The 13742-nt window shown below is 31.3% G+C and overlaps 1 protein-coding gene across 4 annotated transcripts in view; it reads right to left on the minus strand.

The window, feature by feature from the left end:
• Nucleotides 1-13742, minus strand: part of PCB (Pyruvate carboxylase) — a 576937-nt gene that overhangs the window by 28906 nt on the left and 534289 nt on the right. For all 4 annotated transcript variants that reach the window (XM_067046399.1, XM_067046400.1, XM_067046397.1 and 1 more), the window contains one exon: nt 7134-7317. In XM_067046399.1, coding sequence (XP_066902500.1) covers nt 7134-7317 — 184 coding nt within the window. The remainder of the gene's footprint in view (nt 1-7133; nt 7318-13742) is intronic.

Consider the following 13742-nt stretch of genomic DNA (forward strand, 5'->3'; position numbering starts at 1 on the left):
ATAATAATAATAATAATAATAATAATAATAATAATAATAATGAAGGACTAACAAACCCGAAGGTTCGATGCCGATACCACCAAACGCTCTCAGCATATATTCTTCCAGTAATGCTCTTCCAAACCCCATTCTACTAAATCAGTTTTAACGCAATCCTCCCATCTACGTTTAGGTCTACCCCTCGGATATATACCTGTTGGTTCAGTGTTTATTAACATTTTAGGGATCCGCTCGTTACTAAGCTCTACAGCTTTACATGCCCATCTTATAGGCCGGAATGCTATAACTTGAATTATATTTACCGAGTGTAGGTCCCTTAGTTCAGCATTGTGTAGTCTTCTAAATTCTCCCATTAACTTATCCTTTTTCGGTCCGAATATTTTGCGTAATACTTTATTTTCGAAAATCTTAAGGCACTATTCATCCTTTAGTGTAAGGGGCCACGTCTCACATCCATAAAGAACAGTGAGAAGGATAATAGTTTTGTAAATTATAATTTTTAAGTTTTTCGATAGAAGGCGCGAGCTAAGCAGTTTCGAAATTGAAAAATAACAAGCATTTCCCGCTTTCAACCTCGCTTTTATTTCCTCATCTATTTCGTTTTTCTAGTTACTATAGAACCTAAATACTTAAACTTATCTACCTGTTCAAACGTATTTTCTCCTATATCTCTATCACCGAAATTACTCGCGTTTCTACTGCTAACCATATATTTTGTTTCATCCATATTTATTCCAAGATTTAGTTCCTTGCTGAAGTTTATTAATGTGGTTGTATTTAGTTCTATAGTTTCTTTTTCCTCACCCAATAATACCAAATCATCAGCATACCCTACCATCGGTATTTTACCACCCAAAGTTAAACCCTTTTCAGTATTGATCACACTTTTAACGACGTATTCTAGTGCTAGATTAAATAAGATAGGTGATAAAGAATCACCTTGTTTTAAGCCCGACCGGACCTGGAATTTCTCAGAATAATAATTACTGATTCGTACTTTATTTTATTTGCATGACGTTTCGGCCATGCACATTCGAGATTTACTAACTTCTTTGGTATTCACTGTACAATCAGAATATTATACAGCTTCTGGTGGTTCGAAGAATTGTAAGCCTTTTGGAAATCTATATAAAGCTGATGAACTACCCCGTTGTATTTCAGTTTTATCTACAAGATTTGATCAATAGTTGAACGATTTCGTCTAAAACCACATTGGTAGTATCCCATAATTTCTTCAGCGTATTCCGTGATTTGACTAGTTAATATCAGCGTAAACATTTTATAACATACAGAAAGGAGTGAGATTCCTCGATAGTTATTACAATCTGTCATTGGACCCTTTTTGTGAACAGGAATACGAATAAGAGACTCCTTCCATTCCTCAGGCTTCTCCTCAATTTCCCAGATCTTTTTAACCAAAAAGTGTATTTTAGAAACTCCAATTTCACCACATGCCTTGATTAGTTCACTAGGAATATTGTCAGTTCCCGCTGCTTTATAAGGTTTTAATTTTTTGATGGCCATTTCGACTCCATCCAAGGAAATATTGCATTAGCAAATCATGATAATACAATTTTGACTCGACATGTCAAAAGAAACTAGACCGTAGGGACAAAAATGAATAATGTTAAATAATAGAGAACGATTTTCCAGTCATCCGGGAAATATAATTATTCTGTGACAAGTGTTAATGGGATGTTTTTCTAATGCTGGATCCACACATTTGCCGCAAATCGAATACTAGTACAAATTATTGGCAAATAAAGGAAGCAACAAACGTCGGTAAACACATGCTTATTTTGTTCTTTTGAATTTTTAAAGCTATTACATTCCACTTTTCTTTACAAAAATAATATAATCATAAAAAAAAAGAGAGTTGTATATTATAAAGAACACATGACTGTAATAAGGCCAATCTGGACATATGGAGTTGAGCTTTGGGGCTCCACTAAACCTTCGAATTCCTCTCGTATTCAATCCTTACAATCAAAAATCCATCGTAAAATCCTCAATGCCCCTTACTTTGTCACAAATAAAATCATACATAAAGACCTTAATGTTCCCTATGTAACCGATCTAGCCCGAACCAGATATCACTCCTTCCATTATAAACTCTCTAACCACTCAAACCCCCTAGTTTCTAATCTTCCATCCTATTCCATTCCTGACAATCCTCCGAGGCGCCTGAAAAGAAGATGGCCACGAGACCAGCTAATGTAAAATGTCATCAATGGGTAGTTGCTCTACACGCCTGTAACACTCCAATTTAACTTAGATCAGATTTACTAAATGTATTATAATGTATAGTTGTAAATACCAATAAATAAATATTAAAAAAAATATATATATAAAGAATCTTATAAACAGTACTACACAACCTATATATCAAACCATCCTTCTTGAATTTATAACAGAAAAATTTTAATTTACCTAGACAAATAATGTCTTAATAAATATATATATGTCTTCTTTTTTAAACAAATAGTAAACAGCTAAAGTTAATTAACAAGATTTCAAACAATGTATTTACAGTGAATTGATAGAATTTTAAAATATATACAATCGTAAACAAGAGTTAATTATTTAATCCAAAGGTAGGGGAAATTCTATAATCAATTAAAACACGGAGAGCTCAACTATTCATCTGTTGGCAGTTCTAAAGGAATGTAAACTGAAAACAAACGTATGGAAGCAGCACAAGCGCCCTTCGATTGGGTTCAAATACCGACACCTGACGGGTTGGCCGTAATTTCAAGCCAGCTTGTGCCATCGTATCCAAATAACTCATCTGACGTTTGCGTATGCACGAACTTGCCATTGTTTGGCAAACGAGTAGAGACTCCTTTAACATTCCACTAAAACGAAGATAAATTGTTTGAACTTTAGACAACCTTTTAAAAATTCTTCTCCTGATAAATCTTGAAAATCACTGAAACAAATATAAGTCCGTGATATGCTTCAATTTGTAGTCTTAAGGTGATGTTATACATTTTTAGAATCATGGAAAATTCGCGCAAGTTTAACAGTAGGGATGGGTTGGCGTTGGATTGGCTTGTACAATGCAAACTGAAAACAAACATGTGGGAAGCAGCAAAAGCGCTCTTTTAGGCCGCAAATTTAGGCCTACATGTACCAACCAATCTTAATAACCCAGACACACGTTTGCTCATCCCCGAACTTGCTGTTGTTTAGCAAACGAGTATAGCAAAAGATTTTCTACACAGGATAGACGTCAATGGCTTGACTGTTGAGGTGAAGTAATCGTACAAGAGCCGGAAAGAAAAAAAACCAGTTATCTCACCCCAATGTTTGATTACTTTAATGAAAACTATCTATAATTACTAGTCAAAATTGATGAGTCTGCCAAGTATAGGTAGAGGGAATAAAAAAATGGCAGCTGTTTCAAAACCTTAAAAAAACACTAAATTTTTTCTTCGGAGCTCTATATCTTAAAAACTACCAACAACACTAGATAATCTAAGAGAACATTATTCAAAGAAGAGTAAATTTGCTGAAATATTAGCCCTAAAAGAGCTATTTACGTCCAATAGTTCTCGAGATATAGCTTTTTAAAAGGCAAAATTTCTTTAAAATCTTCTGAAAGAGTAGTACTTAGCTAATTTATTTTGCGAAATCTATATCTCAGGAACTATGAAACGAATAGATGTCCATTAGCACTCAAATTAAAACTAGTTTAATGAACAATAAAAAAGTTTATGACCTTTAATTTCGTAGGGATAGCAGTTTTCATGATATTTGCTAAAATAAATTGGTTTATAGTTGTTCGGACAATAAGTTTGATTTATGAAAAACTTCATTTCAGAAACCATTGGACGTACAGATGTCTGCCAGCGCTCTAAAGCTAGTTAAATTTACTACAAAATAGTTAATTATGCTTATATTTGTAGGCGGAGTAGTAGTTTTTATGGTATTTGACAAAATAAACTCACAAAATGTTAATTTCTTGTTGTTCGTATAATATGCTGGGTTTTGAAAAAAATATATCTCTAGATCCATAAGACGCACGTATGTCTTTTAACACTCAAAATAAAGGAAATTTAACTTTCTATAAACCAGTTTATGACACTAATCTTCGTAGGAGTAGTAGTTTTTATGATATTCACATATGAATATGAATTTGGCAAATGAAAATTTGTCCACACAACTATAAATCAATTTATTTTAGAAAATTTCATGTACACTATTACTCCTACGAAGATAAACTTCATAAATTGCATTATAGCTCATTAAATTTGCTTTTATTTGAGTGCTAATAGACATCTGTACGACAAATGGTTTTTGAGATATAAATCTTTCAAAATAAATTCACTAACTACTGATCTCTCAGTACGTCTCATACAACATTTTTATGAAATGTTCCTTTTTAAAAAGTTATGTCTAGAAAACTATTTAACACAAATAACTCTATCAGGGCTCACATTTTAGCAAATTTGCTCTTCTTTGAATGACGTTATCGTAGGTTTTCTTGTGTTGGTCCTACTTTTTAAGATATGAGAAATTAGTTTTTTATCGCTTTGAAACAGCCGCCATTTTTTATTTCCCCGATCTATACTTGGCAGACTCATCATTTTTGACGATTAATTATACATAGTTTTCATTAAAGTAATCAAAAATTGTGGTGAGATAACTGCCTTTTTTCTCCTCTTGGGCTCTTGTACTATAAGGGGTGATAATAGAGGGAATAAATTCATTATAATAAGAAATCAGTATTTGTCTACAATATGAGTAAATATTTCAAATTATGAAAAGAAGTGAACGTAGAATACAACAAGACAGATATTTTATACATCTTTCTTAAAAGACATACTTCTGAGGAATAGAGGTTTTCGATGTCAACCAAAGAGGAATATAATATTACCTTGATATTTAGCCGAAATCGGAGCTCAAAGCAAACTCGACAGTAGTAGCTTGTAAGGAGGTCCTTAAAGAGGCCTGTCATTACTCGTAGGAGTTTTGTGTTCCTACATTTCTCTAAATAATAGAATATTAACATTTAATGTAACTTAATATTTATCATTTGTAATTTTTATGTACCTTGTTATTTATCTTATGGAACGTTTTCTTAGAGGATAAGAAAACGTTGTCCCACGTTATATGTGTTTTATTAACGAGTTGATTAACTCGACAGATGAAGCAGTTTGTTTGAATTCATTATTTTAAATAAAGAACCTTTATAATAAATAAAGAAAAAAAATCAACGCCACCTCTTTCAAAATTTGGTTCAACAAATGGTTAATATTTTAAGATGCATGGAATACAAAAGAAATCCGCCCCTCCGCTGGCCTTCTCCGCGATACTACTGAGTAGATATTTTTTTTATGTTTTACACAAAAGTAATTGGTCATACCAAGCTAATCATCATAACTATTCATTATCATCTGCCATTTTCTTTCAAAGTGGAGGCCAATATGTGGTTTCATAAGTCCATTTATCAACCACTTAACAAGATAAAGGAAAAATATTAAGTTTTTCGGAGTTATTATCGCAAAACATTAAAAACCATATCACCCTTATCAGTCGTAAAAGTCACCTCTCACGCGATGACAGTACTTTGTCGCTTTGGTCATAGGTCACGTGGGAGGTGACTAGACGAAAAATTTCGAATTTCACTCTGTGTGCAATGCAGGCACAATTGCTTTATTAGCAGCACTGTACAACGAGGAATAAACTTAAATATGTAGATATGTTTATTTAAAAATATTTTTATTTATATCGCAAGATTAATATACATATTATTAAGTAAAATATCTGTTGATATGAAGCAGTTAAGTCAAATTTTCGAAACCAAGACGATTAAATATTAGTTTAAAACGGGAGGAGGAGACTTTAAGATAGTTAAATCGAGCAATATTTAAAAAGCGCCTGAAATTGAAAAACGGCATAAAACCCTCCACTCCTCCCTTTCTTTTTCTTACCTCCTTTATTGTAAATGTATATATATAAAACAATAATTATATATACCTAAGTATATAAACACGTAACTGGTACCCTTCCTTTGCCAGATGGCATTATAAGGGGTGGGCTGGGCCTTTTTTCGTGTGTTATGATTTCTTGTGAGATTGTGACATGTCGTACATCGACCAATCTACTCGCTATAATTGTCTGTTTGAGAAGTCAGATAAGTAAGGCTGCCACGGAGGGCTTATATTCCAGAGATTCATGTGTTAGAACACTCGGCTATCGTGGAGGATTTCCCCGTTCCCATAATTGTAACCAAGTTTACAACCTTCATTGGACCCCTCACCTAACCTTATAATGCCAAAAGACAATTTAAGGTATCCTTCATACCCAGCTATACATATAGCATACCTCCTATATGTACGTACTAAATACCAATTAAAATCTTTACAGGAGGGTACGAAAAAAAAGGCTTATATTCCCTTAATCGACCCTTCCTCGCACGCCTTCTTAAACCATTAAAACAACTTGCCTTATTTACTTTAAAAATACCTTTAAAATACTTATAACGAGAAAAGAATTATTTGAAAAAAAAACTTACATCGAGCGACATTGTAACTCAAAATTACACTGAAGTAACAAGCTTTATATAGCCGAGGGAGCTAAAGTGGTAATAGCATATGAACATAGAGCCGAACGAAACGGACCTGAGAGAATCGTGTTGAACATTTAGTTATTGGTAGGTTTCAGTGAAGAGAGAAATAGAGTTCGTTCGGCTTTCTTATGTTTTTTTTCTTTCGCTTGTTTTTGTAAATGATTCGGAAGTCTCAGGAGTGAGGTCTGGGGTTCTAAGAGGTCGTGCGAAGTTATTTGCACTCTTGCAACCAATCCGCCAAACAGAGGCAGAGTTTTTAAAAAAATTCTCGCATTGGCAAGTTTGAATTTGTGCTAAATCTAGCTGGAAAACAAAGTCATTTATGCCACAACCGCAACAAAAATAAGTGCTAGGCTTTAAGGATCTATATATTTCTTAGTGGATTTTTTCTGGAACAGTTTCTTTCCGGAAGCAACTAGCAACAATTCGAAATTTCAAAATAAGGACTTTCTAATGTTATGCGAATAGTTTCGCGGATCAGCTTACCTATTACAAAATAAAGTTCCAAACTGAGTACAATATTTTTAAAAGATCCTGTATTATTCCCACTGAAACTAACCTGGTACGATGGGTACTCCAGAGTCGATGGCTGCCTGCCTAGCTGCAACTTTGTCTCCCATCTGCTGTACCACGTGGGGGGATGGTCCGATGAATCTGATGCCGGAGTCTGTAACGGCCTGGGCGAAGTCTGATCTCTCCGAGAGGAACCCATAGCCGGGGTGGATGGCGTCCACGTCGTTCTCCTGCAATATCATCATCATCATCATCATCATCAATAATAAATACAACTATAAAAAAATTTAGGACAACAGAATATTGGATGGTACAATATGAAAGATACGGATAAGTAGATAAAAGTTTATAGACAGAAATAAAAAAATGATAACTAAAAATATATCAAAATTATAATAAAATATAAATAATGAAAAAAAATCCCTTAAAGGGAAGATGTAACACATATGATAATTAGGATTGGATCAGATTTCCGAAACGTTGTTCCATGTTAAAATAAAAAAGTAACTAGTAGTGAGGGTTTTTCCTTAAAAAGAAAAAAAAATTACAAAATATAGTAAGTGGGATGGGTTATGTTACAAATAGTAAATTTTAAGGAAACAAGATTCAATTATTTTTATTTTTTGTCGGAGCGTGTTATGTTTTGAAGTGTAAATAGCCACTTCTACACCTAGGTATCTCAGATATTAATTGGATGTTGAGGTTAGAGTACCTCACACTATAGTACAAGAGCCCAAGAGGAGAAAAAAGGCAGTTATCTCACCCCAATTTTTGATTACTTTACTAAAAACTATGTATAATTACTAGTCAAAACTGATGAGTCTGCCAAGTATAGGTAGGGGGAATAAAAAACGGCAGCTATTTCAAAGCGATAAAAAAAAACTAATTTTTCATTCGGAGCTCTATATCTTAAAAAGTAGGAACAACGCAAGAAAACCTAAGAGAACGTAATTTAAAGAAAAGTAAATTTGCTAAAATATGAGCCCTAATAAAGTTATTTGCGTTGAATAGTATTCGAGATATAGCTTTTTAAAAAGCAACATTTCATATAAAATGTTGTATGAGACGTACTAAAAGATCAGTAGTTAGTGAATTTATTTTGAAAAATTTATATCTCAAAAACCATTTGACGTACATATGTCTTTTAGCACTCAAATTAAAACTAGTGTAATGGGCTATAAAGTAGTTTATGATGTTTATCTTCGTAGGAGTAATAGTTTACATGAAATTTGTTAAAATGAATTTATTTATAGTTGTAAGGACAAATTTTAATTTACTAAATTTATATTCATATGTGAAAACTAAAAACTACTACCCCTACGAAAATACATGTCATACAGTACTTTATAGTATGTTAAATTTCCTTTATTTTGAGTGTTGGCAGACATATGTGCGTCTTACGGATCTAGAGATATATTTATTATAATGAAGTTTTTCATAAATCAAAGTTATTGTCCGAACAACTATAAATCAATTTATTTTAGCAAATATCATGAAAACTACTATTCCTACGAAGGTAAAGGTCATAAACGTCTTTATAATCCATTAAACTAGCTTTAATTTGAGAGCTAATAGACATCTGTACGTCATACAGTTCCTGAGATATAGATTTCTCAAAATAAATTAACTAACTACTAATCTTTCAGTAGATTTTTAAGAAATTTTGCTTTTTAAAAAGCTATATATCGAGAACTATTGTACGTAAATCGATCTTTTAGGGCTAATATTTCAGCAAACTTACTCTTCTTTAAATAATGTTCTCTTAGATTTTGTAGTGTTGTTGTTAGTTTTTAAGATATAGGGTTCCAAATGAAAAATTAATGTTTTTTTAAGGTTTTGAAACACCCGCCATTTTTTATTCTCCCTACCTATACTTGGCAAACTCATAAATTTTGACTAGTAACTATACCTAGTTTTCATTATAGTAATAAAAAATTGGGGTGAGATACTGCCTTTTTTTCTTCCCGGCTCTTGTGCTTTGTGCATTAATAATGGAAGCTTTAGTATCCACTGGCTCTCAATAACTGGAGGCTAAAAGTTAAAGTCCAGTCTTATCATTCAGTTGTGGGTGGCCGAAATTGGTTCAGGGATTCCGGGGCTCAATGTAAATACTTTATATTGCACATTGTGGTCCAAACGATTTCTTATGTGTTTTACTTTAATTTTTTTAACATTAGTTGTTTAATTATTTTACTATTATATATCTAATTTTATCTTATTTTTATCCTCATATTATTTTCTTTTTATTATAATTAATTTTATGTTTGTTTAATCCATTCATTTATTTGTCTTAATATAATCTCTTTTTTTTTCAGTTTTATTTTTTCTATGCATAAACTGTGTGATTGGTTATGCAAAGCTCAAATACTAATTGCCCTCGAGTGCGGCAGATTGTATTATAATCTCAATAAAATATGTTATTAACGAAATCAAATGCAGGTTTTAAAGTACATCTAGTCCAATTAATAACACAAAGAGATTAATAATATTAATCCAATTAATAACACAAAGATTTTGATATAAGTTTTTACGAATAATTTTTCGCCTTAAATCACATTTTTTTACAAATAAGAGATATGCTCAGAGATGTATCTATTTATATAGTTGACAAACTTTATATCAAACTACATTTTACAGAACCATACTGGTCAGTATAGTACAAGAGGCGGAAAGAAAAAAAGACAGTTATTTCACTCCAATTTTTGATTACTTTAATGAAAACTATGTAAAATTACTAGTCAAAACAGATGAGTTTGTCAAGGAATAGGAAAAGGAATAAAAAATGGCAGTTTTTAAGGTTCCTGTTCCAAAACATTAATTTTTCATTCGGACCTCTATAACCTAAACTCTACCAACACAAGAAAATCTAAAGGAACATCATTTAAAGAAGAGTAAATTTGCTGAAACATTAGCCCTAATAAAGCTATTTACATCGAATAGTTACCGAAATATAGCTTTTTAAAAAGTAACATTTCTTGAAAATGTATAGAAAGACTATTAGTTAGTTAATTTATTTTGAGAAATATCTCGAAAACTATGTGACGTGTAGATGTCTATTAGCATTCAAATTAAAGCTAGTTTGATGCACTATAAGTAGTTTATGACGTTTACTTTCGTAGGAATAGTAGTTTTAATGATATTTCCTAAAATAAATTGATTTATTATTGTTCGGACGATAATTTTGATTTATACAATAAAACTTTATTTTAGAAACCGTAATTCTATTGTTGGTAGTTTTAAAGATATAGAGGTTGGGATGAAAAATTAATTATTTTATTACGTTTTGAAACAGTCGCTATTTTTTATTCCCCCTACGTATACTTTGCAGACTCATCAATTTTTACTAGTAATTTAGACATAGTTTTCATAAAAGTAATCAAAAATTGGGGTGAAGTAACTGACTTTTTTCTCCTCTTGGGCTCTTGTACTAGTACAAAGAATAATTGAAAAATAATAATTTATACTTGAAAAAATAAGATAAAAAAAGTTTAGCAACATAATTGATTCTGCCAGGAAAAATGTTTAAATGGAGAAAGAAATATTGCACTAAAGCCGTTTCGTGTCGACGTTGTAATTACAAGTTTACAATTAAAATTAAGATGACTGCCAGAAAAAAACAAAGAAGCTCCATCGTACCTTTCAAGTTCCGGCAGAGGGCACTCGAAACGTATAATTGCTTCACTTCTTTGTCCTTCTCTTTCTTTGTTTTTTGACACTAAAAGGGGCATAATTAACTTGAGTATTCAAATTTAAATAAATGCTAGAAAGTTTATTTTAAAAAAAAAATCATGGTTTTTCCGAATGGTGGATGCTCATCCAGAACATGAGGTTTGAAAATACAAAACGATAAATACAAGATACAAACCGATAGACGATGGTTTATAATATATTTATATTATATAAAAAAAAATCATAAATTCATTATTTACAATTTTGATACTTAATTTTTTTTTTAATACATGTTGCACTTTTTAATACATAAATAATAGATAATAATGTGAAATAAACATTCGGATTAAAAGGTTTACTTTTAAAGACGACTGAGTATCAATCATAAGCATTACAATTATAATTTTACATCATACTACAAGCTATGTCCTGTCCTAAACAGAAATTCCAAACTAAAACCAGAAACAACTGTTCTCATATTTAAAACAATTCTCAAGCCACTTCTGATGTACGGCTGTGAAGTCTGGGGTGTGCCATCCCTCACGAAAAGGAAAAAATTACAATCTTTAAAAATTTACAAATGGAGTCAATAGAGGATTACATCAAAAACCGGTTCATGAAGTTCCACTCCCAGTTGCCGACAGTTAAAGGAGCAGTGACCTACAACCTGGGAAACCCAACCTCAACCCGAAGACTGAAGCCCAGGCTGCTGTAGGACATTCTATTATAAATTCTATAATTATTAATTCATTATTCACACTACCTCTATTTTACTAATTATTATTATTTTTTCTTCTTTCGTCCCTTTTTTTAAATTAACTTTTTACCATTAGAGTGCAATTGTTTGTTTTGTCAAGTCTACAAATATCGTAATTTTTTGTTATTAATTTTATTAAAAAACACTATTCTTATCTATTTATTTTATCTTTTTTTTTTCTTTTAAATATTGTATATTATATTATATTAAATTAGGGATGTCTTTTATACGAGACTATATCCCCCCCCCCATAATCAACTGTTAAAAAAAAATATATAATGTAATGGTTATATCAACCATGTAAGGCCCACCAGGCCGATCTAGTATAAAATAAATAAATAAAAAAAAAAGTTTAATTTTGTTATCTAGAAAAAAAAGTATTTAACATTTGACCACCACTTAACTCCCAATTTATTGACTCTTTTTCTATATCACTTACATTTCATATAAGTAGCATACAAACTATTTTAAGTGGCATATTGCTGCCAAAAAAGCATATCACTTTTTATTTTGTTAACATTTTTACATATCTAAAATTGTATTTATAATATGAGGGGATATTCTCTTAGAATATATTTTGTATAATCTGATTGATTAAAAAAAAATTAACATTATAAATCTCAATCAAGCGTGATTCTGGTCAAATAACCTCCTTGTACAAGCGTTGGTCAAGTAACAATACTTCCATTATTACACCTCTTAACCCTCATGGCTTGAAGCGGTACAAATTTAATTTCTTTAATTCAACTAAAAAAATAGTTAGCTACACTTGAAGTACAATTCTTTTGAAAACCAGCCTTATTTCGCTTGCACAGCATGAAATTTAAGTAATTTTATTAATAATAAAATTAATAAGTGTTATTTATTGTTTTTATAATATTCTGACCAATAAAATTGTTAGCGAGTTGTAAACGTCACGTACAGCACACAATCATTATGTAAAAACTGTTCTGAAACCTTCTTTATAAGTGAATCATCAGACAAACTTTGCAAGTTACTATACTAGACTATGTATATTACAGAAAGGACTTTCATTTTGTTGAAATAGACGGTATGGAAGACCTAGTAAGGAACTTTCTATTGTAATTTTTTTATTTATATTGTTACATGATATAATGCTACCTCTCTGTAACATACAAATGTTTTTAGTGATCAACATGTAATATTTTATATTGCATATGAGGTAGAATAGCAAAAATGGGTCGTAGAAAATTGAGTTTAACAGATGAAGAAGGCATTTTGCGAAAAAAAAAAAAAAAGGACTAATAATGAAGGTGTATGGAAGACAGGAATTGTTAAAGAAGAGAATAGTTTAAAACGTAGATCCTGAACAGTTAGGAAAAAAGCGACGTAGGGATAGAATTAATATAATTGCGAACATTGTTTTTAATGAGGCACTAAATTAAAGGACAAATTAAAATTCAGGAACAAATACTTGAATTTTTTTTTTCTGACACTATATTGAAAAAATAATACAAATTTAACCTACAGAATACATGTAAATTACAAATACACAATTTGAGCAACGAGTATAAAAATTAAATAAACAGTTGTATAATTTGTAAAATGGGGAGGACATAGGGTACCCCCTTAGTTTTAGAAATTAAATTATAAGGAATAATAATTAAGAAAATAAAATCCTCTCTGAATTTTGAGGACTCCCATATTTTAATATTACAAATATATATATTTTTGAAAAGCTACAATTAACCATAGTTTTATTATACAACTCATAATTCCAAATACTATTTCAGAGATTATAATAACATTAAGGAGGAAGAGGACATCTTGATAAAACAAGGCGAATCGCCCCAGTTCTAAACACAATAGGAATGCATCTGCATCTTGCCGAGAGGAAGTTGGCAGTTTAACTTAAGGAGATAAGAAGTTGGTAGAGGGAGTAAACCAACTGATAACAATGGAAGGATATGTTAATGCAACGAAGGGGATGAACCATGGAGATACACTTCTATAGAAGTGCTCCATATAGGCATATTATGTATTTAGCAATTCAATCTCTAAAAGGTAAGAGGAATTAAAAAATAGTTTTCATTGCGAGATTATTTGTATTAAATAAATGAAGAGGTCTCTCTAAAAAAACTCTAGCTACGGGATTTATAATAGATCGGTCTCCAATCCTTCTTATGTGAGTTAAGGAACCAGCATTATAAATTTAAACAATTGCCCCTTGCCCAACTGAACCTAAGGCACTTTAGACATATGGTTGCA

This window comes from Halyomorpha halys, unplaced genomic scaffold (genome assembly GCF_000696795.3).
Source record: "Halyomorpha halys isolate HHAL.00 unplaced genomic scaffold, Hhal_1.1 Scaffold256.1, whole genome shotgun sequence".
Lineage (NCBI taxonomy): Eukaryota > Metazoa > Arthropoda > Insecta > Hemiptera > Pentatomidae > Halyomorpha > Halyomorpha halys.